This window comes from Sceloporus undulatus, chromosome 4 (assembly GCF_019175285.1).
Source record: "Sceloporus undulatus isolate JIND9_A2432 ecotype Alabama chromosome 4, SceUnd_v1.1, whole genome shotgun sequence".
NCBI lineage: Eukaryota > Metazoa > Chordata > Lepidosauria > Squamata > Phrynosomatidae > Sceloporus > Sceloporus undulatus.
Window position 1 is genome coordinate 52,012,402 of NC_056525.1, and position 27,957 is coordinate 52,040,358.

At 40.2% G+C, this 27,957-nt stretch overlaps 1 protein-coding gene across 3 annotated transcripts in view; it reads left to right on the forward strand.

Moving 5' to 3' along the window:
- Positions 1–7,132: 7,132 nt before the first annotated feature.
- Positions 7,133–27,957, forward strand: part of KCND3 (potassium voltage-gated channel subfamily D member 3) — a 426,026-nt gene continuing 405,201 nt past the window's right edge. For 2 of the 3 annotated variants that reach the window (XM_042466200.1, XM_042466203.1), the window contains exons 1-2: positions 7,133–7,793; positions 20,652–21,839. In XM_042466200.1, the coding sequence (XP_042322134.1) occupies positions 20,734–21,839 (1,106 nt within the window). In that variant the 5' untranslated portion in view covers positions 7,133–7,793; positions 20,652–20,733. Of the gene's footprint in view, positions 7,794–8,726; positions 9,195–20,651; positions 21,840–27,957 lie in introns of those variants that run through there. The other variant, XM_042466202.1, reaches the window with a different exon arrangement.

Below are 27,957 nucleotides of genomic sequence, written 5' to 3' on the forward strand. Positions count from 1 at the left end.
GTTGAAATGCTGAAGCAAAAACCCTTAAATAGAGTCTTACTGTGCGTGCACACACACACACTGAAGGAGCCTCCAAGTTTTATCTCAACTTATCCACAGGTCATGGCAAAATCCATAATTTTGGCCCCAAAATCTGCCCTCAGTTTATCCATGAGGTCAATTTATACTCGAGTATATATGGTAGTCATCTCAACTAGATTCAGCTCCAGTCAATGAGATTTCATACATATTGACTTGCCATTCAACAGTTGCTCCAGTGGGTCTACTCTAGTTGATGCTATGAACAGTATTCCGGCATTTGTGTCTACTACCTTCCTTCTTCCATTTTTTGTTCCCAGTAGCACTTAAGTGCCTAACTGAAAATTTTCACAGAGAATAGGGTAGGTGGAACCCTGCCAACCTTTCTCTAAGACATACAGCAAATGAAATTCCGTTAGCTGTACTTGAGAATAGGGAACTATTAACTGAAGTTCTGTAGAGAGTGGTGGGAAGGAAAATTTCCTGTTATAAATTTGGTTTTATTTTGGAGCAAAGGGGTGAGATCAGATGCACTGAAGGAAAGCAGTGGTCAGTTGAGGAAAACAGATGTGCGTCATTCTCGAATACACATATTTCTGGATCAGTTCTGGGATATGGGACAGTTAATTTACTGAAGTCCTGACAGCAATGCTGTAGCCAGGCTAAGGCAATGAACTGGTAGAAAAAAGAGACAAAGAGTAGGATTCTCTGTGTCACTTGGCACTTGATATGCTTCACAGCCTTCTGATGGTCATTCCCCCCCTTTTTTTTTTCCCTCCTAATTAAATGTACAAAATTGGGAACAGTAGCCAAGAACTCCCAGATTAGATTTTCTAATAGAAAGAAAGTTAAAAGGGGGACATATCATGAGGGAAAAGCTATTGAAAAATCACAGCCATGCCAGAGTTAGCAGTAAGAAAAGGTTAAAACAAACCAAAACAAGTGCAGAGTGGGGGCATTTTATAAAACAATGGTATTCTAACCAAAAGTGGAATTGTTCTTATCGCTAGGGTACTTTGACATCATTATGATCCATTGTTATTATGGACTCCCCTGCTAACAAGTGATAGAAGCTTGGGAAAAGCAAGTTTCTTAAGAAGATTACAGGTAATATTTAGTACTCACCAATAACACTACCTTTCTACGGTGAGGGCACTGGAAGTTCCTGTGAGGCAAGAGGCTATGCTGATGGCAGCAGTGCTGCTAACTGGATCTTCCATATGAGACAGACTTTTGCTGTAGAGCCAGACTAAATGTGCCAAACAACTATTGGGCATTAGCACTAGTGAGGTGTGTGGCACTAGATGTAATACCATAGCTAACAGTGGTGGCATAATAGCTAACACTTGTTAGTGGTGCAATGAAGGAAGCATGGAAACATCAGTTCAATGTATTTTACCATGAAAACCCTATGATGAGACAATCCAAAATGAAACAAGAGATAGTTCCAGAAGATGGAACTCCCAAGTCAGATGGTTTTCAATAAACTACTGAAGTAGAGAGAGGTCAAGTGCAGTGGGCCTTTTTAATCCAGTGGGGTTGATTCCAGTACCCTTTTGTAAGTACCAAAATCCATAGATGCTCAAGTTCTATTATATATGATGCTGTAGTAAAATTGTGTTCATATATACAAAGGCAAAGGCAAAGTTTGCTTTTTTGAAAGTTTCATTTGAATATTTTTAAGAAATGGATAGTTGAGTCCGTGGATGTAGAATCTGTGCCTATGGAGGGCTGGGTGACTGTTCTAGGACCCCCTGTAAACACCAAAATTTACATTAGCTGTGCCTAATGGTGCAACTGGACAAACCAAAAGGATGTTCAGCTGTTGATGTGCTCAGAGGTGAAAGGAAAATCAGAAGCTGCCCAACCGAGAATATAGGAACACGACATGTGAGAAGCATGAATCAGAAGAACCTAAACATTACAAAACAAGAAAGGGAACATATAAACATTGTAATACTTGAGGTGAATGAGCTAAAATGGACAAGAATTTGACATTTTGAGTGAACTAATTACACAATATTTTTCTCAGGAAATTAAAATCTGAGCAGAAATGGGGTGCCATCAAATGGAGAAGAAATGTAATAAAAGTAGCCAAAGGATATAATGCAAACTCTAACCAAATAATTATATGACTTCATGGATCAATATAACTATAATTCAGGTTTATGCTCCAACTACAGAGGGAAAAAGAAATGAAACTGAAAGATTCTACACTAAAGTCCAGGAGGAAATGGATTACAAACTAAAAACAGGACTTGCTAATCATAGGTGATTAGAATGCAAAAATTGGAAACAGAGCAGAATCAGCCGTATAGGAAAATTGGGCCTAGGATCAAGAAATGAAGGTGGAGAGAGACTGAATTTTATGAGGACAACATATTGTTTATTGCAAACACATTCCTCCAACAACCTAAGAGGCAAATGTATACATGACATTCTCTGATGGAGAAGATGGAGAAGCTCCATTCTCTCTGTAAAACAAAATCAGGAATTTCTCCGAAGATGCCAGCCACAGATGCTGGTGAAACATCAGGAAGAAACTCTTCTCGAACATGGCCACATAGCCCGAAATCCCACAAAAAACTATAAAATAAGGAACAGATTGAACTACTAATATAAAAAAATAGTATACAGGTAAAGAAGAACACTAAACCAACAATTGTGCCAAAATACAACCTGAAGAACATCCCTACAGAATTTAAATATAATGTAAAAATAGATTTGCACTATTAAACTTAATTGACCTGGAGCCATAAGAACTCTGGACTGGAGCCAGCGACATTGTCAAACAGGAATGCAAACAGATAGTAGCAGCAGCCAAAAAGAAAAAGAAGCCCCAGTCGGTGAGAGATGAAACTTTTCAAGTGCTTAAAGACAGACAAGGAGCAAAAGTGAAAGGTGACAGAAATAGGGTCAGAACCCTCAATACTATTATTGTGATTTGTGCACAGTGATAAGGAGAAGTGCTATCATAATCAATGCAAAGAAACAGAAGATAACAACAAAACAACAAAAAGGAATAACAAGATACTATTTGCTTACTCCCAAGCCTCAAACAGTTAAATAGGTTTTTTATGTCAATAAAATGGCCTGTGTTTAATCCACTTTGTGTCTGGTCTCATTATTTCATGGTTGGTCAAAAATAAAGAGCAAAGGTGGGGGCCCTCTTTCCTACTGTGTTTTATGGATTTGTTTTTAATATGTTACAAACTCACATGGAAAAAAAACAGAATATAAATACAGACATGCATTAATCTATCAATATGAAGGATTGTTGATCCATAGGAAAAGTTCATTAGGGGCTGCAGTCAATGGTGAACACAGTAAAAGAAATGGTTGGCAAAGCCAAAGTCAAATATGCATGGAGTTTATAACATTCCAGAATTATGTATTGCATTCCCTTTCTGTCTGGCATTTCTGTGAGTGGTGTGGATTTAAGGGTACCTGAAATTAAATAAAGTAAATTAGTGTTGGTTGGACTCAGCACACTTTCCTGTCCTAGCAGGCCCATATTTGCAGGACAGAATCTGGCAGGCAGCAACTTTTCTTCTCCCTTTCTTGCAGTTGGTCACTCCCTGGTGCCTTTGACAACTAAGTGATATTATCACATTGTCTATTTATTGCCAGTATTTATTTGGTTTTTGACAGCACTTAGTAGGTACAGCCCTTTTACTGTACATTAAAGATGATGCATCACTTCATTTTTTTTAAAAAAAAGTCTGTATTTTAAAATTATTGATCAATTTTTTAAAAATTTACTTCCAGGATGTCTGTCACATTTCACAGCAGAGATCCTTAGACAAATCAATTTCACTTCCTGCTTTGTGAAAACAGCCTGAGATTATCTGGAGTGGTATGCACTGTAATGACCCTGATTTAAGAATCTGTTCACTGTTTTTAGATGTATAATGTCTTAGTGGACTGAGCCCTATACTCAGACACTGAAAAAAAGTTTAGCTGCATATAAGATAATTACTTGAAGAAGTGAGAAAGATTTTTCCATTATTCATCATGTCTTGGATGCCTGCCATCTATAAATCAGGCCATTTGAAAGCATCCTACTTTGAACATTCCCCCACCACATAAAACACACAAAATGGAAAGAACAGTCATTCACAATCCTTTGCATCTTGCATACATATCTGTCCCTCTCCTCAGTAAAAAGACAGCACATGAACAGATTAAGTAGGAGCCACAGCAACATCAACTTTATTAACTGAAAAGAAATCCGCAAAGTTTGAACTGGCTGAGACTAAACATGCCTTCTTCTTAAACTTGGACTGGATTGGCATGTTTTACTTCAACACCATCCAAAGTTTCCCTGATGCAAAAGCACGAAGGCTTCTTGAGAAATTCCATGTCCTCCACCTACAAAAGGTGCCTGTAGCCTCACAAAGGATGCTGAATTCCAAAGGAAATCTCTTTTTTTGTGTATGTTGAAAATGGATGTTAAATTTCCTGGACTTTGAGAATCACCCAGTAACCACATGGCCAGAAAGAGGAGGGGCCAGCCTGGAAGAGATACCCTTCCATACCATCTTAACTAAGAACAAAAACAGCAAAATGCAGACCTCTGACTAACATCTTCCAAAGAAAAAATTCTCCCGTTTGGTTTGTAACATCTTGCCTGATGAAGCCTGTGAAACTTTGAAAGCTTGCAACATGTATATTGTGCATTTTAGTTAGCCAATAAAGGTATCACTGTTCAGTGGATTTTTGTTTGAATTTGCTAAATAGCCAACACAGCTACCCCTGAATGTTTTATAAACATGCCTTGTTAAGAGTGAGCCTGAGCCTGCTTTGAGTTGAAAGTTGTTAGCTGCAGGTGCCCCAATAGACCTGACCTTTGTTTTTGAAGGTGGATCATTAAGTTACTCTTCCTCCCCTTAGGGCCAGAACTGTGGCTGTATGATCTGGACAAGATCCACAGGACCCCTTCTCCCCACTCCTGAATCCCAACATCCAGTGTGTCAAATCTAGGTGATATCTTTTCATCTAAGGAATTTCCTTTCACCTTCAATCTATTTGTAATCAAGCTTTCACTTAGGAATGGAGAAAGTGTGGGTCTCCATCTACTGTTGGACTGGAGCTATTATTAGCCCTCACTATTGCCTGCAGCTGATGGGAGCTGCAGTCTAACACCCCCTAGAGGGCCAGAGATTCCCTAATCATTATCAACACACAGGTTTTCTAGCTAGTGGTAGTAAAGCCCATGAGACACTAGCATAATGCTCAATAATTATTAGAAATCTATTCCCTGCATTCTGAATTCACTAACAATTTTTAAACCAGCCCATTTCATTTATGTGTTCCATGAGTCCAGATTACCTAGACATGGATCAATGAGATTGTTAAGGATTTTTTTCTGAGGCTAAAACTATTTCTGCCAGAGTAGGATCACATCTGGAGCTGATGCCTAAATTAGTAAATGCTATTTCAGACATAGGAAGCAACCTATGTCTCCAGTAACAAAGCTAGCTCAAAAAGCCCCCCAACTGTGAACCTGTTTCTTTGGATGCAGTGTGACGCCATCTAATCCAGGATGATCAGTAAAGAGTGGATGTTTTTACCCTCATCCAAAACTATCATCACAATGAAACACCAGCTTAGCACTTCCTCTGCTCAGGCATTTAAATCTCCACACATGTGTATATTCCTAAAACAATATTTTTTTTAAAAAAAAATAGGTACTTCCTTTTGTTTTGGATGCTGCATGCATACATCACAGTTACAAAGTTACTGCATGCATACATCATGTTAGGACAGGCATTACTTCTTATTATACACATCTAATTGGAAACAAGCTCCAGTAAAAGCTCGCAGGCAAACATGTATATCAGATGATAGTAAACTGGAAACTTCCTGATATTGTTGGACTGCACTTCCCATCCACCTTAATCAACATACTCTCAACAGTAGTGAGAGGTCTTGGGAGCTGCCTTCCAATAAAAACTGGAGGGTGAACCTACCCCAGGTGTATAGATCCAGAGCTTTGACAGATAATTAAAACTTGTAGACATGAAGTGCTTACCACGTACTTATATGAAAAGCAGCCAGCATTTTCAGCTCAAAGACATGTTGTCCAATTAATCCTGGACACAGTTTTGCCAATTAAGAAATTTTAATTAATTGGATTAATTAATTAAAGGTTGCAGCTATGCTCCAACTCCATTCAAGGCCCCATCCCTAACAAGCCAATTGGGCTGTGTGAATGACATGGGGGAGGGAATGTAGTCAATTCTGCTGAATTGTGCCATCATCTTCTTCACAAGGGACTATTGTGAAGGGCACTTGGGAGCTGCACTGGGAACGAAGATAAGGAAGGCCTGACTTCTTCAGGATTTGCCATCCAGCCAGGCATCCACCTACTACATTCTGGAGTGACATCTGCTGGTGAGAGCTGAGTGCTTGGCAAACCTCTGGCTACCCTCATCTGTTGCTAGCCCTGTGTGTCGAATATCATCATCCAGCAGCCCAAAGTCACACTCCTTCCTTTTTTTGTGCCAGGCTCAATAAAATCCGGGTCTCAAAGTGTCTGTACTGCAGGGCGTTTTAGACATCAAGGAGGCACTCTAGGAATGTTTAAGTAGGGACCCTCCTTCTTACAATAGAGCCATCTTGGTGCTTTGAGGGCTGGGCTCAAGGCTACTTCATGCGAGGGAAGCAACCTGGGTCCCCAGTCCCAAGGAGACCAGGGTTCGATTCCCAACTCGGTCAGGGAAACCCACTGGGTCCCCTTGGGCAAGTCACATGCTCTCAGCCTCAGGGGAAGGCAACGATGACAAATCTCCCCTGATTCAGTCATGCCAAGAAACCCCCATGATAGGGTCGCCCTAAGTCCATACAATAGAAGAAATAATAATAATAATAAGAAGAACACTGGCTTGCTATCCTTCCTATCAAGGTCTCTCTCTCCTAGAGAGACAGAAGGAGGGAAGGGTTCGAGGAGCGTCTTCCCCGCCTTGAGCTTGGTCTCTTCTTGAGTTATATCCGCACTGCAGAAATGACCTGGTCTGGACCCCACTTGAACTGGCCTGGCTCAAAGCTATGGGATTCTGGGAATTGTAGTTTGTTGTGGCACCACCATTCCTAGAATTCCATACACAGCCTTCAGCCAGGGCAGTTGAAGCGAGTTCAAAACGTGATCATTTCTGCAATGTGGATGCCGCCTTGTGATCTCAGCCAGGAGGCTCCTTGGGAGGTCTCAGCTGTGCGATCGCGATCTCTCTGCGGTGCTCTTCGGGGGTCCCTCTTGCTGGCAATGGCTTTGTTGGGAGGGCAATCGCGGAGCCAAAGGCGCTGGGAGCTGTCCGCCGTCCCTTGGTGCTGAATCGCTTCCCTCTCTCTCCAGCTTTCGGAGCGCAGGGCTGGGCTGAGCGGAGGCGGGCGAAGCTTGTGGGGAGAGCGCCCTCTATGGGCCGAAGGGGAAGCCAGGCGGAGAGGTCGCCCAAGCCAACGGCGGAGAAGCCCAAGGGGAGCCAAGGAGGGAGGGAAGGAGGGAGGGCCTCCTCCGCGCTGGTTGGCAGCAGCAGCAGCAGCAGCACGCCCCGCATCCCTGCCCTCTCCGTGCGCCCGCTGAGCGGATGGGGACGAGGGTGCCCCGGGGAAGCGCCTCCCTCCTCGCCTGGTCCGCCCTCCTCCCTACTGGGCCGCTGGAGTGACCGCCTTCAGCATCTGGATGGCCACCTCTCCGCCTTCTCTGCCGAAGAGGGACCCGGGAAGGGCATGGCAGGGCATGGCTTGGCATGGCGAGTGAGCTCATGGCCCAGAAGGTAAGGCACTGGGCAAGCCAATAGTGGAGTGTGTGTGTGTGTGTGTGTGTGTGTGTATGTGTCGGGGGAAGGATGCGTGTGTGTAAGTGCCCAGGATTTTAGAGTAGGAAGAAACCACAAGGGCCATCTAGTCTAACCCCATCCTGCCATGCAGGAACTCTCAATCAAAGGAAACAAAGGCTGTTGGAGACCCCACCACCTTCCAAGCCAGCCTCTTCCACTGTTAGAAAGCTCTTACTGTCAGGAAGTTCCTCCTCTTGTTGAAGTGGAACCTCTTTTTCCTGTAGTTTGCATCCACTGTTTGTGTCTGAGGCAGGAATCATAGATTCCTAGAGTTGGAAGAGATCCCAAGGGCCATCCAGTCCAACCCATCCTGCCATGCAGGAATACACCATCAAAGCACCCCCGACAGATGGCCATCCAGCCTCTGCTTAAAGACCTCCAAGGAAGGAGACTCCACCACTCTCCGAGGGAGTGTGTCCCTCTGTCCAACAGCCCTTACTGTCAAGAAGTTCCTCCTGAGATTGAGATGGAACCTCTTTCCCTGCCGTTTGAATCCATCGCTCTGTGTCCTAGTTTCTGGACATCTATCATTGGAGAGTTTGAACTACTTGTTGTTGCTGTAGGAGAAAAGAAGCTCAGGATAACACCCCTTGAAATACTCCGATCGCCTCTTTTAGCCTTCGAGTCTCCAGCCTAAACATCCCCGGCTCCTGAAGCCGCGTGTTGGAGAATAAAAAAAGGGATGTGAGGGGAGGGATGGGTCCCCCCCCCCATCAGGAAAGAAGGAGTTTGCCTCTCTCCTTGGAAGCCCTTGTCTGTGTGTTGGAGGGTACTTTCAGGGGGAAGGGATGCTTAAAGGACGTCTGTCTTTCCCCCTCCTTCTCTTCCCTGCCTCTGCTTTGGTTTTCCGCCTTTGGCCAACTCTCACAGCAGCTCTTTCTGCTGGACTCCTTTACGCACACACATACACACACACACCGATTAAGTATAATCTGAATCTCCGAACTGAGATGACGCAGGCGAGGAGCGAAAGGCAGCTGAGCACCTCTACGTTTGGTTTGACTTTCTCCAAGTCGCTCCGCTTAGGAAGTCCTCACTTCCTAACTCCTCCGAAGAAGCCCAACTCTCTTGCCATGGCTTGAGAAAGGGACCTTGACCCGGGGGAGATCCAAAGCAGAACTGGAGTTTTAGCAAAAGGAAGGGATTGAAGGAAATGTGAGTCCCTCCTCCCCTCCTTATTGTGATGGTGGAGGTGGCAAAACTGAAGGCACCGAAAGGATGCACCTATGAACTGAAGAGGTGGCTCTCCTGCCCAGGAAAAGAAAGGTAGCGGGCATGAGCAACTTTGGCTGCCAGAGGCAACTGGGCAAGGGTGCCTAAGCGGGAAGGAGCCAACAGGTAACTTTCTGTCCTTCACCCTCATCACATCCCCCAAACATTTTGTGTATGGCTAACTGAAAGAAAGAAATTGGCAGCCTGAGCTTTCATAGACTTTAGTCTACTCCTTCAGATGCATTTGTACTGACTGAAATCTACAAAAGCTCATGGTGCCAATTTCTTTCTTTCAGTGAGTCTCAAAGGTGCTACAAGATCTCTCTACGTACTGATTCTACAGACTAACACGGCTATATCTTTGAATTCTATTTTGCGCGTGGGGATGTCTTCACTTGTTGGACATTGCTCTCAGTGCATGCCATCTATCTTCAGAACCTTGCTTTCCTTGCTGCTTTTTCCCCCAAACAAGGCATTCTGGTCTCCAAAGCCTTTTGAGAAGAGAAAGTTGGAAGGTGCTTGCCTACTCTGGACTGGTCAGACACACACAGTGAATCTCTGGATTTGTGGCTGGTTGGTTGCATTTATATTCATATCAACTCAGTTGCTTACCAGGCTCAGCAAAGCTGGTTAGTCACCTTCCCCTGGGCTAAGGACATGTCCTGAATCCTCCAACCTGCACCTTGTGAATCCAGAGGTAGACAAGACCATTAGCATTCATTCTCAATGATAAGTCTTTCTCTTGTCTCTCTTTGTGTGTGTCGGTCTCCTCCTCTGTCCTGTGTGAGCACTGGGCAATGCTTTCCTTTTTTTTCCAAGGTAAGGTCGAGCTGTTGTAGTCTTTGTGTGGTGCTGGGCAGCTGGCTGGCTGGAAAGGACAGCTGAAGTTTGCATTCCTTTATCCTGTTGCTTTTAGCTTTGCTTTCTCTGAATTGAATGAATCAGTTAGGAAAAGAAGAGAGAAAACCCTTTGCGAGCAGTTTTGTTATCTGTCACAGGGGAGAATAAGGATATGGGGAACCTAATTGAGAGCGGGGATAGAAATCTCATCTGAACAGAGTTTGCATTTTAAATGAAAATGAAGCTGGAGCCCGACCCATATTGAAAAGGCAATCAAGAAAAGACTCTGGATAGCAGCTTTTCCCCTGAAGTTCTTTTCCATGAAACTCCCACTCTAGTTCATCAGCCATTATCTCTTAGTGTTACCATTATTTATGTCTATTTTTTAAACAAATCATAGGCAAGGATGTTCAGAGGCACTCAGAAATATTGGCATGGTTGGTAGAAGTTAATGAGATGAAAATCCATCATTTCTTTCCTGTTCCTCCTGAGTGAACAGGAATAAATATGTGTTCTTCCTGAGTGAACAGGAATAAACTATGTAGTTCTCTCTTTTTTCGTTGTGTTATTGATCCCAGAAAGGAGTGTGGATTTGTATGTTCAAAGTGGAAATCAAATTACTGTCAGCCAAGCAAATTGTAGCTCAAGCAAGGCTTATGTCTATATGCTTAAGGAAGGATGGGTGGAAGGAGAGATCAGATCTTTGGATGGAAGGTCATTTTGAAGCAAGAAAGAGCCTTATAGTTTTTGTAACACTCTTTCCATGGCATGACTGTCACCTTGAGAAAATAAGGTCTGTTTGCTTCTATAGTCTGTTGACATTTGCTTTAAGTCAAAAGGCTCAATTTGTGCACACAAGCTCTTCTAGTCTAAAAAGCATCAGTAGGCTCCTAGATCAAGGACACTGGCAAAACATCTGCATATGGAAGCATCTCTGTAATGTCCTTACCATTAAGTGCTACATTTACATCTAATCCTTTCTCATTATGCTCAATAGCTAAAAAGAAACACTGCTGTAGAATGCACTTTGTTCTTAAAGGTATTCTACTTATGTGCATACATGCACATGGAAGATTTCTGTTTACCCCTTTCCCATATAGAAACCTGTTGCTATCAAAAAAACCTATAACCTAAAATACTTTTACACACACTCTTATATGGTAATCCTACCATATATAAAGATTGTTCACAGTGTTTTCCATCAAGGTGGAGGTGGTGGTGGTGGTGGTCTCTAAGGAAGTCTAGGTTAAACTAGGTATTTTACATTAAACTTTACTGTAAAAATAGATAAGGCTTCTAATGATAACCGGCCATGATGTAAATAACTGGACCAATTTTCTTTGCTTTCCCATTCTAGCACTTTGGGTTCACTTTCAAAACCAAGTACTCTATGCATATGGTGTCCATAAACTGCACATCTCTTTGGAAATAAGTTCATCAATGAGGCTCAGATAGATTTTACATCTATTTGTTGCCCCATGTAAAAAAAACACCACATGGCACATCAGTCTGTCAAACATCCTTTGTAAATCAAATTCCACACCAGAACTTTTTCTGTTCATCTCATATAACCTCAGACAGACTGCTTTTCAATGTCAGTAGTTTATAACTCTTCAACAGCAAGTCACAGAATGTTAAACCACCAAGTCATACACTTGAATGTGTGAACTGGTCTTTTATTGTGTGTGTATGTGTGCAGATTGAAGGAACAGTCTGCAAACTCCAAACCACTTAGATGTATCCCTTGAAAGTAACTGAACTAATTCTAAGTAGCTCATAGAATCTCAAAAATTGTACTGAAAACAATGAGTTGTTCCCTGTTTATTTCTTAATAAGATCTTTTTTTACTTCTCAAACAGAATGTGTATATTGACATAACAATGCCTGTAGTTCTTGCAATTGATAGTTTAGTATGCAGCCCACTACCTATCTACTCAGAAGGAAACTTTAGGGAGTTCAAAAAGACTTCTTCCAGGTAGGCACGTAACTGATTACATCATAAGGTTTTAGTCTTATGTATACTTATATGGAATGCAAAGGAGCCACACTGGACTCAGTAAGAATTTTTAAGTTTTTTGTGGGTTTTTCGGGTTATGTGGCCATGTTCCAGAAGAGTTTTTTCCTGACGTTTCACCAGCATCTGTGGCTGGCATCTTCAGAGAATGCTTGCCTGGAAAGGAGTTGGGTATATATATTGTGTAACCTGGAAAGGCAGGAGTGACTTGCATGTGTACTGTTCTGTTGCTAATGGCAGGCCTCAATCTTACTGAGGCACATTACAGACTGCCCAAAACGGGTGGTCTGCCACCACCGTCATTTGTAGTGCGGAGGAACCCCAGCGTCCAAACCGTGCGGCTCCTCTGCGCTGCAAAAAGAAGCCCCAAAATGGTGCTTCTTTTTGCGGTGAGGTTATGACGTCACGAGGCGCCAATGGTGCACTTGCGACGTCATTAGCGCCGCATCTGCGACATCAATATGGCAGCCCCCATGTGGATGGGTGCTGCCATTTTATACATACCCAGTACGTACTAGGGTTAGGGGCGTCAGGAAGTGACGCCCCTTCCTAACCCTAGTATGTCCTGGGGACGTACTATACTCCCATCCGGAACGAGCCTCACTTCACATCAGTAAGATTTATTTCTCAATAAATATGCATAGAATGACAAGAATGATATATTTTAAGGGACAGAGTGTGCTATCCAATTGTTAATCCCAACTAGAGCAAAATCACTGAATAAATGGAAGTTACATAAGTATTAATTTACCACATTGCCATCAGTGCAGTACATCTACTATGGCTGGATTTAGTCCTGTTCACTCTCACGTTCTAATTTCTTGGCCAGTTTTACAATAAACCCACAAGCTCAGAATATAGTTTTGCAATAAGCTCACAAGGTCAGAAGGTTTTTTAAAATAATGTTTTAAAAAGTGTAACCCAGTTATGATCTGTTGGCATCCTGCTGCTGTTTTAGGGGACACATTTAGAATGCCTTTGGCAACAGTGTGGAGTGGACACCACACACTGTGACCCTTTATAAGATACATCAGCATTATGCAATTGTAGAATCTCATACCTCTGAGGAATTTCCAAGCAACTAAGTTTCAAATACACAAGTACCACATAAATTCAGAATGTTCTAAAAGCCTTTATTAGATAGCCCTAGTGCTGAAGTCAGTAATGACATTTCACACTAAAATTACATTGCCAGATGAGCCAAGTTTGATTTTATAAATCACCAAATGTCATTAGTGGGCAATTCCAGGGCTGTTTTTGTGGAACTCAGCCCCCTCCCGGGTAAAAACAGGTTGTGCTCCAAAATGCCCCAAAATGATCTCTAGGGAGTGTAGAAAGAATTTCCCCATGTTTGGAGCCCCCCTAGATATATTTATAGATGGTTTGTCACCTTGTTCTATGGGTGGGAATCTGACTTGCCCAAGGTTGGCTGATGGTTTCCCATGGTTGAGAATGGGTTTCAAACCTGGCCACCCAGAGTCATAGTCCAGCACCCAAAACATTACACTCCACTAGGTCTTTTGTGGGCACCTGTGGGATGTAGTGGTTTGAGAGTTGGAGTATGGCTCTAGAGACCAGTATTTGAATCTTGACTCAGCCATGAAATCCACTGAGTGAGCTTGAGCAAGTCACACTCTCTCAGCCTCAGAGGATGGCCAAGGAAACCCTCTGCAGAAACGTGCCAAGAAAACCTTATGATATGGTTGCCATAAGTCAGAAATGACTTGAAGGCACACAACAACAACAAGGTCTTTTGTTCTGTATTGCTCTATGCACATTCAAACAAACAAACAAGCTTCATTTATATACCGCTTCATACCGCCCAAGCAGTGTCTAAGCGGTTTACAACTGTAAGCTAATTTGCCCCCAACAATTTGGGTACTCATTTTACATTCATGTGTTCCCTTAGATATGCAGTCGGACCTTTTTGGTGATTATACAACCCTGACCTGTATGGATCTATTGTACAATCAGAATTTCATAAGTACAACAATTTCACATGGACTTACATCTTATGGTTAGTCATAACTAAGATCAAGTCATTGAATATACTGTAAGGAATTTACCTGTGTGTTGACTCATCATACTAACAGTTGAATGGGACTATTTTCATTGGGACTAACCAATAGTATTGCAGCCATGCAGTTTCATGTTCTTAGGTGATATCTGACTATTTGTGAGTGCCTTCAATGTACCACTTCTTCACTGGGATTATAGGGACAGCCACTGTACATTCCTCATTGAAGAATGGGACAATGAGCAGACAGACTGGTAGACACAAACTGATTGCACAATGTTGGTATTCAACAAACATGTGGTATAATGCAACCACTGTGCAGTTATGTGAGTATAGGTTTACACTACATTAGCATGATGTAGGATCTCACCCATTGTATTTTACAGGATTTTAAGGCTGTGAGTCTGGCAAAATCCTTCTTCAGGCACAAATTTTAAAACTGTAGATTTCATGCTCTGTCATCTACTTTCTCCCTCTATTTTCTAGCTGTAGAAGAATTTGGGAGTCTCTACATCCCAGTAAAGCAGTGGAATTTACCAGCATAGTAAAGACAGTTCATCTACTGGGGAGAACAGTGTCTGAGATTCATGGGTCTTTTCTCTGGCCTGGTTTCCTTCTCTTTTAGAAAACATATTACTTACCAACCTACAGGAATGTCAGTTTGCCTAATGGTGCAATCTTAGGGACTGCATTAAATTAAGATTTTGGTGGCTCTTTCTCTTCTTGATAAACCAACTTCTTCCTGATGGTCTTGTCAGTCACACATTATTATGTCATGAAATGTACACATTTCAACAGATATAAACTGTCATTTAGGAGTGGCACCTTCATGAAGGTTCCTTCTTTTAGTATACTCAGGAAGTTGTGTCTCTTTTGTAGGAAGTATATACTTTTCTGTGCATTGCAAGTGGATTACATGTTTTGTGTGAATGCTCTTCTTATTCTACTGTCAGTTCACTATAACATGAAGCATCATAATTACATAAAACACTTTTCTAGTACTCCAGTTGTTGTTTTTGTTTTTGCATTCTTTTGATCAATTCAGAACTACTATCTAATGATAAACAGAAGGCTAGAATACCTTGCATCTGTATTAAAGGCAGGTTTTTTTTGTACAAGGGACAAACATTGCCCTTAGAATGCTGAAGTGACAGAGTAGATTACAGGGTACTACTGAAAACTGTGATGCTATTACTATTACATTTGGAATTTATCCTATGCAAGCACATAATGAACCATGAATTGTACAAAAAGAGATATAAGCGTTGAACTTGGCTTTGGACATGGACTAAATCTTCATGTTTGAATTTATACGTCAGCCTTCATTGTCTTCAAACAAGATAATCAAGTATTGATTATTTGCACTTATCTCTGGTAACACAGACCTAAAAACTGGGGGCCATAAAAACTTTTTAAAAAATGTATGCTGTTTTTATAGGAATTTGGGATTCTAAATCCAAAAATTACCTCAGATTTGCTCCATCACATACAGTTTTTTTCTCCCTCAACTAGCTTTGATTTTTCTGTGTTGTAATATGTGACTGAATGAAATGAACCTGCAAAGAATTATCCTGCAGAGTAACAAATGAGTTAAAGTTTTCTAATAGGCTTCCAAATCACTTTAATTTGCTGATACGAAACACAAAAATCAGTTTGAAAAGCACTAAAAGAAATTGCACCAGAACATCAATGTTCACAGTTGATCAAAACTGAGTAACAACTGAATTTATTTAAAATATAAAATTTGTGCAAGAACTGTGTCTCATACAACATCATTACTGTGCTTTTCAAATTCAGCACCCCAAAATACATTGAAAATAACTACAATATTGGGGGAGGGGGAAGTATTTTTTATCACAGGTCTGTGTAAAAGGTGTGAAATTGAACAGTTTAAGCACCTTCAATTACAGTATCTTTAAAATGTATAATGTTGAGATGATCTTTATATTCCATATCCTTTCAAAATGAATGTGAAGATGATTTGGCTTTTGAACATGAAACAGATTTGTGCTTGAATCCAAAGTATGTGCCATTGAACACTGAGATTTCACTATCATTCTACTGCCCAACTGTTTAAAGAAATGTTTCTGCTACAAACTGATGTTTGAATGATATGTTACATGAGGCATAATTAAATCAAAATCTTCATTTAGCTTTGGTGTAGTGTGATTCTTCACTGGCTTGCACCCTGCCTCAACTGGTCTTTTCAGCAAAACATACAGTATGATGGATGTTGTTGCAGGATCATTGTTTACTGATGTTTTTAGCAATTTAACCATAGATGGATTTTCCCACTTCTCATCCAACATTTCAAAAATAACATTGATGTCAATTACTGCAGAGCTCTAGAGATGGATATGCAGAACTTTATTAACAATTAAGATGTGTGGTGATAAAATAATACTGGATAGGTAAACTGAATATGTAATGATGTTGTCATGCACTCAAAGCAAATAAACTCTTATTGTCAATGCTTTTGTAAATTATTTGTACACACACACACACGTGATGTCATCCTTTTTTGTGGGGCTTTTATGAATAAACAAGTAAGTTATTTAAAAAATTGCACTAAAATGATAAACATGCTACAAAATACAACCAATGCAATTGACTTACAGCATTTAAAGTGGCTCATCAAAAGAGTGATGAAATGTCATGCACTTGTAATGCAGTCTTCCTCTTTTCCTACAGTCTTCAAATGCTGCAAAGTTTCTCTTTGATGTCGCTTACACATGTTATAATTCTGTTGCATCAAGCACATTTTAAATTATGTTAATTATCTGTATACTTCTAAAAAGCATGAACTCTTTGAATACTCACATATCATGTACACCCCTTTGCTTTTCATCAATGGCATATAGCCAGTTATAATATCAGTATCACTTTAAAACAAACAAACAATGGCTGCCATCCTGGTCAGGATTTACAAAGCTGTATGAGAGGCTTACATCATCATACATTTTGGAATTCACATTTCAGTTCTGTTCATCATGCCACAGTTAATAATTAATAATTTGTTTTATTAGGGTTAGGAAACGTATAGTCCATGAGCTGCATGTGGTCTCATAAGCTTTTTCAGACTCCCAAGGCATCCAGTCCCCACACTGGTTGCATTTCAGCATCCCACTTGCCAGCAGCTCAGCTGCAGATTTTAAGATGGGTTTGGGTAGTCAAAATGGCCACTGTACAATGTACACTATGCCACTGTACTTACATCTCACATAGAGGATCTTAGCCAAAGCTTCTATGTACATCAGGGTTAGGAAACGTATAGTCCATGAGCTGCATGTGGTCTCATAAGCTTTTTCAGACTCCCAAGGCATCCAGTCCCCACACTTCTAAAAAAAGGATAGTCTCTGGACCTTAGTTTTAAATAAAATAGGAGGCTTGGGCCCAAACAGAGAGGCCAATATAAAGCTGCTTCGGATCACTTTGGAGGTATGCTGTTTAAATGCTGCATGCGTCCTATGAGTCTGGAAGCTGCAGCAAAGCCGCACTCCAGTCCTAAGGACTGGAATTCACCTTTAACACAACTTCTGGCCTTAAGACGCAGCTTTATTTTGGCCTATCTGTTTGGGCCCTATAACCTCAAAATTGCCCAACACTGCTGCAAAAGTGCACCAAAATTGCAGAATTTAGGTTTTATTTGGTTTACTTTGCCCCCCTAAAATTCTGAAAGTAAAACTAAATCAAAACCAGATGCTGAATCACTTCTGGGTCAGGCAGGATTCATCAGTACAACCCACCTGGGGGGTGAAGGTGCTAAGGGAGAGAATTACTCAATGCTGTTGCCCAGGACTGATTCATATGAATCAGCATCATAAGTGATTCATGTGGAGGTACAAGTCTATCCCTAAGGATCTCTAATATCATTTATGTTTAAATCAATCATATTTCCTCTCTATGTTCATCGAGGAATAAGCTCTGTTGAACACAGCATGATTTACTTCTGAATAAATATGTAAAGAACTAGGCTACAAACATTGCAAATAAGCACCCTTGAACTCAGCAAAACCTGTGCTTGAGTAAGCATTCACAGATTTGTATTACATAATTTATCCCCTGGCCCCTGCCACTTTCAACAAGGTATTGTACTCATCACTAATGTATTAGTGGCCATGGTGGAAACCCTGCTTATTCTTTTTACATACTTAAACTATATTTAAAAGGAAATATGAAAGGACAATCAAAATATTTCAGAGGCTGGAACAATACATGGGATTTTAAACTTAAATAGGTGAGTTAAGGAGATGCATGACAGAGATAGTGGTGGCTGCTGGTTCTCAGGTCTATGGTGCATAAAGTTTTAGTCTAACCTTCAAAGCAGCTATCCAAGGGGCCAGACATATTGGTGGATAGGGTTCAGAAACATGGATAGTTCATTTACAGACTGGAACCTGAACTGGATTAGTCACTCCATTGATATGGAAGCCACAAGCTACTGTTAGACATAGTTGCATAAAATTATGCAAGGTGTGGAGAAAACATGGAGAAGCTGCCTTATGGGCCTTTTTCTTCTCTAGAATCTGGAATTGTCCAATGAAGCTGGAGGGACTTAGGAGAAAGCAGTCTGTTTGTTTCCCCAAACTGTGAATTGCTAAACTGTTAAAACTGCAACCACAGGATATAATGATGGTCACAAACCTGAACAATTATAAAATGAGCTGAGGCTATCAAAGGGTATTAGTCATACTGGCAATATATTATTTATAATATCCAATGAAATTTAGTTCTGTATATCAGTTGATGAGCAACAACAATTGATAAGGGACAACAACAGGAAGGGCCTACTGGCCTTGTATCTCTCCCCATATATATCTATATATATCAAAATGCTGGACTAAGTTGTCCATCAGTATGATTCATCAGGGATATTTAAATGTTCTTACCCTGACAGTGGAACCATGTTTAGTCCAACCAAATGCCATTGAATACCATTGAAAGCATAAGCCCATAACTATGTTTCAAAATTTTATTGATTTCTGTGGGACATGCTTTTCTCCATATTGTATAGTTAGCAATGTGAGGTTTTTTCCCATTAACATTTTAATGCACTAGCCTGTGCTCATCATTAGTAAGACTATTATTACCATAATCATGTTGATAGGCAGCTTGGCATTGCATGGGCTAATGCTGACTCTCCTGGCATAAGAGAAGTGTGTGTGTGCTTTTTTCTTGGTAGAAGTAACAGTCCCTCCCTAACTACTAAGGATTTATCAATAGCCCAGCACATGCCAACTTGCCTAGTGAGCGGAACTGTTTGTTCAGCAAAGTATACTTTTAGCCTCCAGACCACTGTTGGGATAGCAGAATAGCCCTCAGTATATTTAGCTTCAGTAAGTCTTTAATTGATATTAGCACTTCCCGGGAGAGTTGTGAGTCACATGAAATCTCTCAGTTTTTTTATGAGCATTATTATTGCCTTTATTCTGGTGATTAGAAATCCATCTTGGTCTTGCAGGAGTGAAAAATGACTCTACTGGTTGAATAGCGAGCAAAATAATTCAGTACTTCCAGCTCCTTCTGACAGCTGTACTTGGAGTGATCAGATATGATCTGCTCCAGAGCTGATTTGCATGCTTGGCAGGGAATTTATATTTGTGGAATAACTGCTCTCTGTGTGAAAAAACTATGTTGGATCCTTCTGCATCAGACAAAAGAAGGCATTGGAGAAAGTGAGGTGGGGAGTAGACTATAATAAGGAAGGCATGGTGCACTGGACAGCATTTACATTCACACAAGTGTGCATATGGCAGTTCGATGGGCTACTCTGTGTAGGTCAAATAAGAACAGAATAGTCCACTGCTCTCTTTAGGTACATTTGAATGACTTTTTTTACCACATGCAGTGCAAGCTTTATGTAATGTCTTGCTGCACATCCGTGTTTCTTGATTAGGGCCCAGTGTTTACACTTGGGGAATGATAGATTAAGCTTGTTTGTAATGAAGCAAATTTAAATTAGTGTGCTGATGCTTCTTTTAAATGCTTTTAATGAGGAATGATTTGCTATTCACAAATTCTACCTATAACAATGTCTTACCCATGCTGATTATCATGTGCATTTTAAAACAATCATTCATCTAAATAAAAACCTTATACAGGTTTGAGTGTCCATGGTATGGGGGAGCAAAGACAGCTCACTGCTGGAGAACAGCACATAATTGTCTTGCTGCCTACTATGGCTGCCTAAACCCATTTTGTATTGAAAGAAGACTGGACCAAAAGAAGCAGGGATCACTGCTTGTAAGATATCTGATATTATCCATTCTAAAGAAAAGTGCTTATTCATAGGACTGGTGTGATAGCTGTCTAGTTCACTTAGGATGAATTTATACTGTAGAAACAATGCAGTTTGATTTTGAGATTTGTAGTTTTACATGGTCTTTAGCCTTCTCTGCCATAAAGCACTAGTGCCTCACAAAATTACAAATCCCAAGAATCTGAAAGATGAAGCCATAGTAAAGTGCTGTCAAACTTCATTATTTCTGCAGTGTAGATGCACCTCTAGTTTTCAAGTAGTTTTTAGGACAGGTCTAATGTGCAATTGTTGCAATTGGAAATGTACCCCACCTATTCAAGGATTTGATCTATAGCATTTATTGTTTTAAAAAATCTTATTTGCTGCTCCATTTCAGAAAGGTTTACTTTAAATAATAGATTAACTCATCAAAATTTTTCACTCATTTGTTATTCTGTTTAATTGTATTTTTAGATGGAATTGAACTGAAGCCAAGTGGTGGTTTTTTGGGGGATAAAAAAGAACAACCTTAATTCATCCAGAGCTCTGATTCATCATGGCAGCAGGTGTAGCAGCATGGCTGCCCTTTGCCAGAGCAGCTGCCATAGGATGGATGCCAGTAGCCAACTGTCCCATGCCACTAGCCCCGACAGATAAAAATAGACGGCAGGATGAGCTGATAATTCTTAATGTGAGTGGTAGACGCTTCCAGACATGGAGGACTACATTGGAAAGGTATCCTGACACGCTCCTTGGCAGCACGGAAAAAGAGTTCTTCTTCAATGAAGACACTAAGGAATACTTTTTTGACCGGGATCCTGATGTATTTAGGTGTATATTAAACTTTTACAGAACTGGCAAACTGCACTACCCAAGGTATGAGTGCATCTCAGCCTATGATGAGGAGCTTGCCTTCTATGGGATCCTACCCGATATCATTGGGGATTGCTGCTACGAAGAATACAAAGACAGGAAACGGGAAAATGCTGAACGGTTGATGGATGACAGTGACTCCGAGAACAACCAAGAATCTATGCCAGCCTTGAGCTTCCGGCAGACCATGTGGCGAGCTTTTGAGAATCCCCATACCAGCACTATGGCCTTAGTCTTTTACTATGTCACTGGCTTCTTCATCGCTGTTTCTGTGATCACCAATGTGGTGGAGACTGTACCATGTGGCACAGTCCCTGGCAACAAGGAACTGCCATGCGGGGAGAGATATGAAATGGCTTTTTTCTGCTTGGACACAGCTTGTGTTATGATTTTTACTGTTGAATATCTTATGCGACTCTTTGCAGCCCCAAGTCGCTATAGATTCATCAGGAGTGTGATGAGCATCATTGATGTAGTGGCCATTATGCCCTACTACATTGGCTTGGTGATGACTGACAATGAAGATGTCAGTGGAGCCTTTGTGACTCTGAGGGTTTTCAGGGTGTTCCGGATTTTCAAATTCTCCCGACACTCCCAAGGCTTACGAATCTTGGGCTACACTCTGAAGAGCTGTGCTTCTGAGCTTGGTTTTCTTCTCTTTTCTCTCACCATGGCAATCATCATCTTTGCTACTGTGATGTTTTATGCAGAGAAAGGATCTTCTTCCAGCAAGTTCACCAGCATCCCAGCTTCATTTTGGTACACTATTGTAACCATGACAACCCTTGGGTAAGTACCATACTTCTCTTTCCTGATCAAAGGTCAAGTATGCTGACTGGTGGGACCTGCTACTATCATAAGATCACATATCTTTTGTATTTTTTTTTCCATCTAAAAATAGACAAAAGATTTACTAGCCAGCAGCATGCTATTTATTATTATTTTTCATTCATGGTCACCTTGTAGATTACTTCTAGCAAACCTGAATTTCAAATCTTCAAACATAGAATGTTGTGATGGCTTCAGAGCAGTAACATATCATCTCGGCTATTGTGGAAAACTGAATCAAAGTGTTTTAGTCTAGGACTGCATCAAACCCATCCAGTTTTCAGTTTTGTTATCGAGGCAGAGAATGGTAGAACTCTTAATTTTTTGTTGGTTTAAAGACTCTACTTTTACTGTAATATTATCTGGATGGTTTTCACTTTGCCTTTGATAGAGAGGAAAATGGTGGCAATTCCAAATGGGAATCAAAGTGATAGAATAAGGTCTGATCCTGTTAAAGGAACTCAGTTGATTGAACTTGCTTTAGAATCAAATGTACACACCTCTTTTTCAAAGGTGTCTACTCAAGCGTGACAATGTTTATCCTTGTATTTCTAATATCAGCAATCTTCTTTCAGGCTATCTGCTGAGAGACGCCTAATGCAAAACATTTGAGTACTTTTTTCATTGCCTAGCATACAGCCCATGTAGAAAAAGATACTATGCATGTACCTGGAAAATCTATTTGGGATGACTGTCAGAAGACAAATATCAAATAGATACTACAAGCATTTCTTTCACTTTCATCATTACTAAACAGTACATATTTTGTAGGTTTGTTTTTAAAGTTTGTACACACATCCCAAAGGAAGAATCTAAAGTTGAAAAGTTTAGAAACTGAGCTTATAAGAATGTTTTGTTTTTATGTTCTTTGGGTTTTTCTTTTGCCCCATGATTAAACTCAAACAGGCACTGAAAGCAAAATTTAAGAGCTAGTAAGATTCTAGAAAAAAGAACTGGCTTGTTAAGAGGAAATCATTTCTCCTGGCTGAAATGAAGAAAACCTGTAGCCTTTATTATATACTACTCATCCCTTCACATTTGTGACTTTGACTTTTGGGGATTTGATTATTAATTCATGGATTTTATTAATATGTTATCTCTAATAATATCTAGGTCCTCAAGCACAACTCTATGGTCAATTTTAACCAAAACTCATACTGAAGGACCTAGAGATTCCTAGAGAGAACACTCCACGAGGCATTTGCAGCTCCTCCAGCACAATTCTATGGTCAGTGTCTGCCAGATGTTGACCACAGAGTGGCACTTGAGGACCTAGAGATTCCTAGAGAGTTGTTCTCTCAGGTAAAAACACAGTGTTTTTGTTATTTGTGGTTTTTTTCACATTCATGGGGGTCCTGTGCCCCTAAACCCAGCAAATGTGGAGGAACGAGTGTAGTGCCCACAATACAAAAAAGAAATGCACATGATTAAACTCATTGAGATCATATTAAACATTAATATCAGCAAGCGGCCCATGTGTTCAAATAAGATGGTTATATGCAAATATTATGACTGTATCAGACACTGGATTATAGCTTGGAATATTTATTCTTTTGAATTGCCACTCCCAGAATGTCACAGACAGTGGCCTGGCTGGATGAGGAATGCTAGGACTAGTAGACCGAAAGAGTAAATTTTCCAAGTTCTCTGCAGAACATGTAGTCCTTGGGACCTTTTGACTTGACTTTAAAATTACCAATAGATCCTGTTGAATTTTCAGCTTCTTTGCACTTTAATGTTTCCAACAGTCAATTCTGGTTCTAAGACATGGAGACCCATGAAGAGAAAATATACTTTCCCTCACTCATGTAGGATTATAGTAAGCACTATCAGTGTCTGTTCCAGCTATTTAAAATGCCCTAACCTTGTGTGGTTTCTATGTGTAACATTAGAATTTCATTTGAAAGACTAGAAAGTGAAATGTTTTCTTTCAGTTGTGTTTCTGGCTAAGAGTTAGAGTTGCTTTTGATTTTTTTAAAAGCATATAGCAATTGCTCTCATGATTTTTGATTTTTGGCCACTAGATTAAGCGTGGTGCCTGTCTTGTTTTTAAATGCTTTTATATTGACTGTAAACATATAAGTTACCATAGACTGGAACTATTAAGATAATAATTCATCTCTAAAAAAAAGGCAAATAGTGTGCTTTTGGAATGAGCTGCATTCTGGGAGATAATATGAATGCAAAACATTCATGAACATTACGATATCTGCTTGAGTGAGTGGTTTTCTTCTTACCAATATCACTGCTTTTTAATTAGATTTGGTACATTACCATAGGAGCTTTAAAAATCTTAGTACTTTTAGATTAAATGACATCCTGAAAAGTCTATCATCTCTGTGTTGACTTTCTTTAGCATTAACAGGTTGAAAGTAGCTATACATATCTGGAAGTTATAATCAGTTAAAAATGGTGTATGTGCAGTGGAGGGGGAGAGATAATATTAAAAATCAATATGCATACATACCTTGAGGTGGCAGCTACTGCATAAATATTTTGAAGGGCAAATGGTGATAATGTTGTGAAATGATAGCAAAAATTGAGAATGTTGCACAGATTGACTCATGGTGGTAAATGATGACTCCCTAACATGTGAGAAGATGGGACACACTGAAAACTCTTACAAGTACTGAAGAAGTGAAGACATGTACTTATGGTGATGGACAACCTGTATAACAAAACTTTGCTGTTTTAAAAGTTTTTATACAAGTAGATATCACTATTTCAGGGAGTGGATGGATGTTTCCCAAAACTTTGTTATAATATCAGGATACAGCAGACGTACTCAGCCTGGTACTTACCAGCCTTGTTGAACTACACTTTTAATTATCCCTAGTAAGCATGGTCCTTGGCAGCAGGGATACATCTGGAAGCCTCCATGTTGGGGGAAGCTGAGGTTGTTATAAAATGTTAATAAAGGGAGAGCTGACAAACAGCAACCCACTGGAAAATACCAGCACTTTGCTGATATTTTCCACATTTTTAGTGACAAGAACCTTAGGACATGAACATTTGCTCTTTGTCAAAACATGCAGGAATTCCATGGTGCTTTGAATTCCTTCTTAGGCTCAATGAAGCTATGTTTTGGTAGAGCACATCTTCATTCTGCACATAGTCATAGTCCAAAGTAGTTGTTTCTAAGTACTCTAAAATAGGATAATAATAGAAATGCTGCGTGCTTGAAAGTGGCTGATGAAGTTTTTAAAGTTGGAGATACTAAAATGTAAAAGTTAACACATACAGATATTTGTTTATGCTTTCCACAAACTATTGCTCTCCCAATGAGATTTAATGCACACATATGTTATTATTATTTATCTGGGATAATTTTAAATGAAGGAAGCTGGGTGTAGTTATTAGAATATGCAAGCTAGATTTAGGACCAGATTGCTGACATCATTTTAAGACTTCTTTAATACAGACTAATAAGGTCAAAACATCATGGTGACGTAGAGAGGGCAGAATCCTATGCTCTGTGTGGATCTCATTCTTTAATCTGTCATTCTGACATGTCATCTGTCACAGAGATTGTTCAGCCAACCAGTGGCTCTATATTTTATATTTCTGAGAACATTCTCTGCTGTCCTGTAGTATATTGTTGCTTTGCAAAGGGAAACTCAGCACTATGATGTTGCCATGGTGTTTCTGAACATTGGAAGAAACTGTTATGGGATTTTCTCACTTTGGATTTCACCTCAAGAGTTCATGAAAAGTTTGTTTTTGTAACATCATCATTTATTTGCAGATTAAAAAAAATATTAAAACTGAGATGACAACAACAGTGATGTGGTGGTGATACTGTCCTCCTATACAGTGGTACCCCGGGTTACGAAAGTAATCCGTTCCGTGGAGCCCTTCGTAACCCGAAATCTTTCGCAAGCCGAAATTGCCATAGGCGCTAGCGCTGGAAGCCGCAATTCCGTGTGAAAAAGCGCTGAAAAGCACCAAAATTTTTTTTCGTAACCCGAAAAAAAAAAACATAACCCGAAACAGTTTTTTCTAATGGATTTTTTTCGTAACCCGGAAATTTCGTAAGGCGGTGATTTCGTATCCCGGGGTACCACTGTACATTGCTGCTTGATAAATTAGGTCCACAAGAGGGGCTCTCGTATGTGTCCTACAAGTGAGGGCAATATGAAATGGGAGGACATGGGAGAGGCCCTTCTCTGTTGTGGCATCCTGGTTATGGGATATTCTCCCCTCAGAAACCCAATTGGTTCTAATGCTAGTGCTATTCTGGGCCCAAGTCAAAACACAACTTTTTATTAAACCTTTGGCAACTTTTTATTAAATTTTTACTTTGAGATGTGTCTGTACATGGTTTTTAATTGTTGTAGCTTTTAAGATTGTTCTAATTATAGTCTTATTTAATCTGTTTTTTATTTTATTTAAATTATTTATAAATTATTATTTATATTGGAAAGTGTTTAAAATGTTTTTATATGTATTGTATGTCACTCTGACATTGTATGTCATTTTATGGACTATAAATATATCCCATGATAAAGGATGAACTGAATGGAGGCTTTGGCCACATCATGAGAAGGCATGACTCATTAGAAAAGGCAATGATGCTAGGGAAGGTGGAAGGCTGTAGAAAGACGGCAAGACTGCACACCAGATGGCCAGACTTATTCAAGGAGGTCGCAGGTCTGAACCTGCAGGACCTGAGCAGAGCAGTGGAGAACAGGAGACTTTGAGGATGTCTTATTTACAGGGTTACCATGAGTCAAGGACGAATGAACTGTAGTTAACAAGAACAATATTATTTAATTATTCTAATAATTAAAATAATAAGTGAAAGCAAATACCAGAGCCTGCTCTTCGTAGGCTGGGTCAAAATAGACTGAAGCCACTGTATCATGGAGAAACCATCTTACTCAGACTACATCTGAGTAAGTCCCCATCTTACTCAGACTACACCTCAAGACAAGCTAGACCTAGATTCAGGATAGGTCAGCCTTTCCCAATCTGACATCCCACATGGGCCTCCAACCTACTTTGGGATATTTGGGATTGGAATTGAATATCTCTAGAGGGCACTAGATTGGGGAAAATAGGTTAGAGGCTCAGGCCATAGGCAGTAAGACTCTTGGATGTACAATCTCTGGCTGGTGACTCTGAATGGTTTTCCTATAATTCCGTCTTTTGATTAGAACTGGATGCTAAGGCACTGACTGATTACTTTCTGTGATATCCTTCATGTTGCTGGTTCGGGACTATCTCTGAGTCTGGAAACATTATTATACACCTGGACCCAAAAATATCAGAATCCACCTACTCCTAACTAGAGCCCCCTAATCAGGAGGATTCTGGGAGTAATACTAGAAAGGCTAATGTCTCTAAGTACTGGACCTTGTGTTGGGTATGAATCAGTACTATCAGAATATTAAGACATGAAACTTTTGTAAACCAGTTATAAATCGTGCTAGGTAGGTGGAACTTTAGATTTGAAATTCCTATGGGTATAGGGATGGGGAATATGTCCTCCAGATGTTTTGGACCCCTAGCCAACCCAGCCAATGGTGATGAATGCTGAAGTTGTAATTCAACCATATTTGGAGGACCACATTATTCTAAGTGTGATTAAAAATTAGGAACATTCTCCCACCAGTGTGCTGCCTCATAAGTTTGTTTTATGTAATGAAATGAGCACTGTAATATAATGGACCTTCAGTATCTGCTGTGGTTTGGTTTCAGGACACCTCCACCCCAAAAACCATTGATACTGAATCTCATTATATACAATGGAGTAGTAAAATCCCTTATATGAAATGGCAAAATCAAGGTTGGAATTTTGGATTTTGTAAAATCTGTGGATACGGACAGCCAACTAGTTTTCAAAGAAGCAGCCATGTTAGTCTCTTGCAGAATAAAAAGGAAGATTATATATATATATATATATATATATATATATATATATATATATGTGTGTGTGTGTGTGTGTGTGTGTGTGTGGCAACACCTTTAAGACTAACTGGTTTCACATCAGCTTTCATATAAACCCACTTCTTGGCATGCAGTGTCAAGTGGCATTAAGGCCTTGAGCATAAAGCATATTTATAAAGTTGTGGGAGTG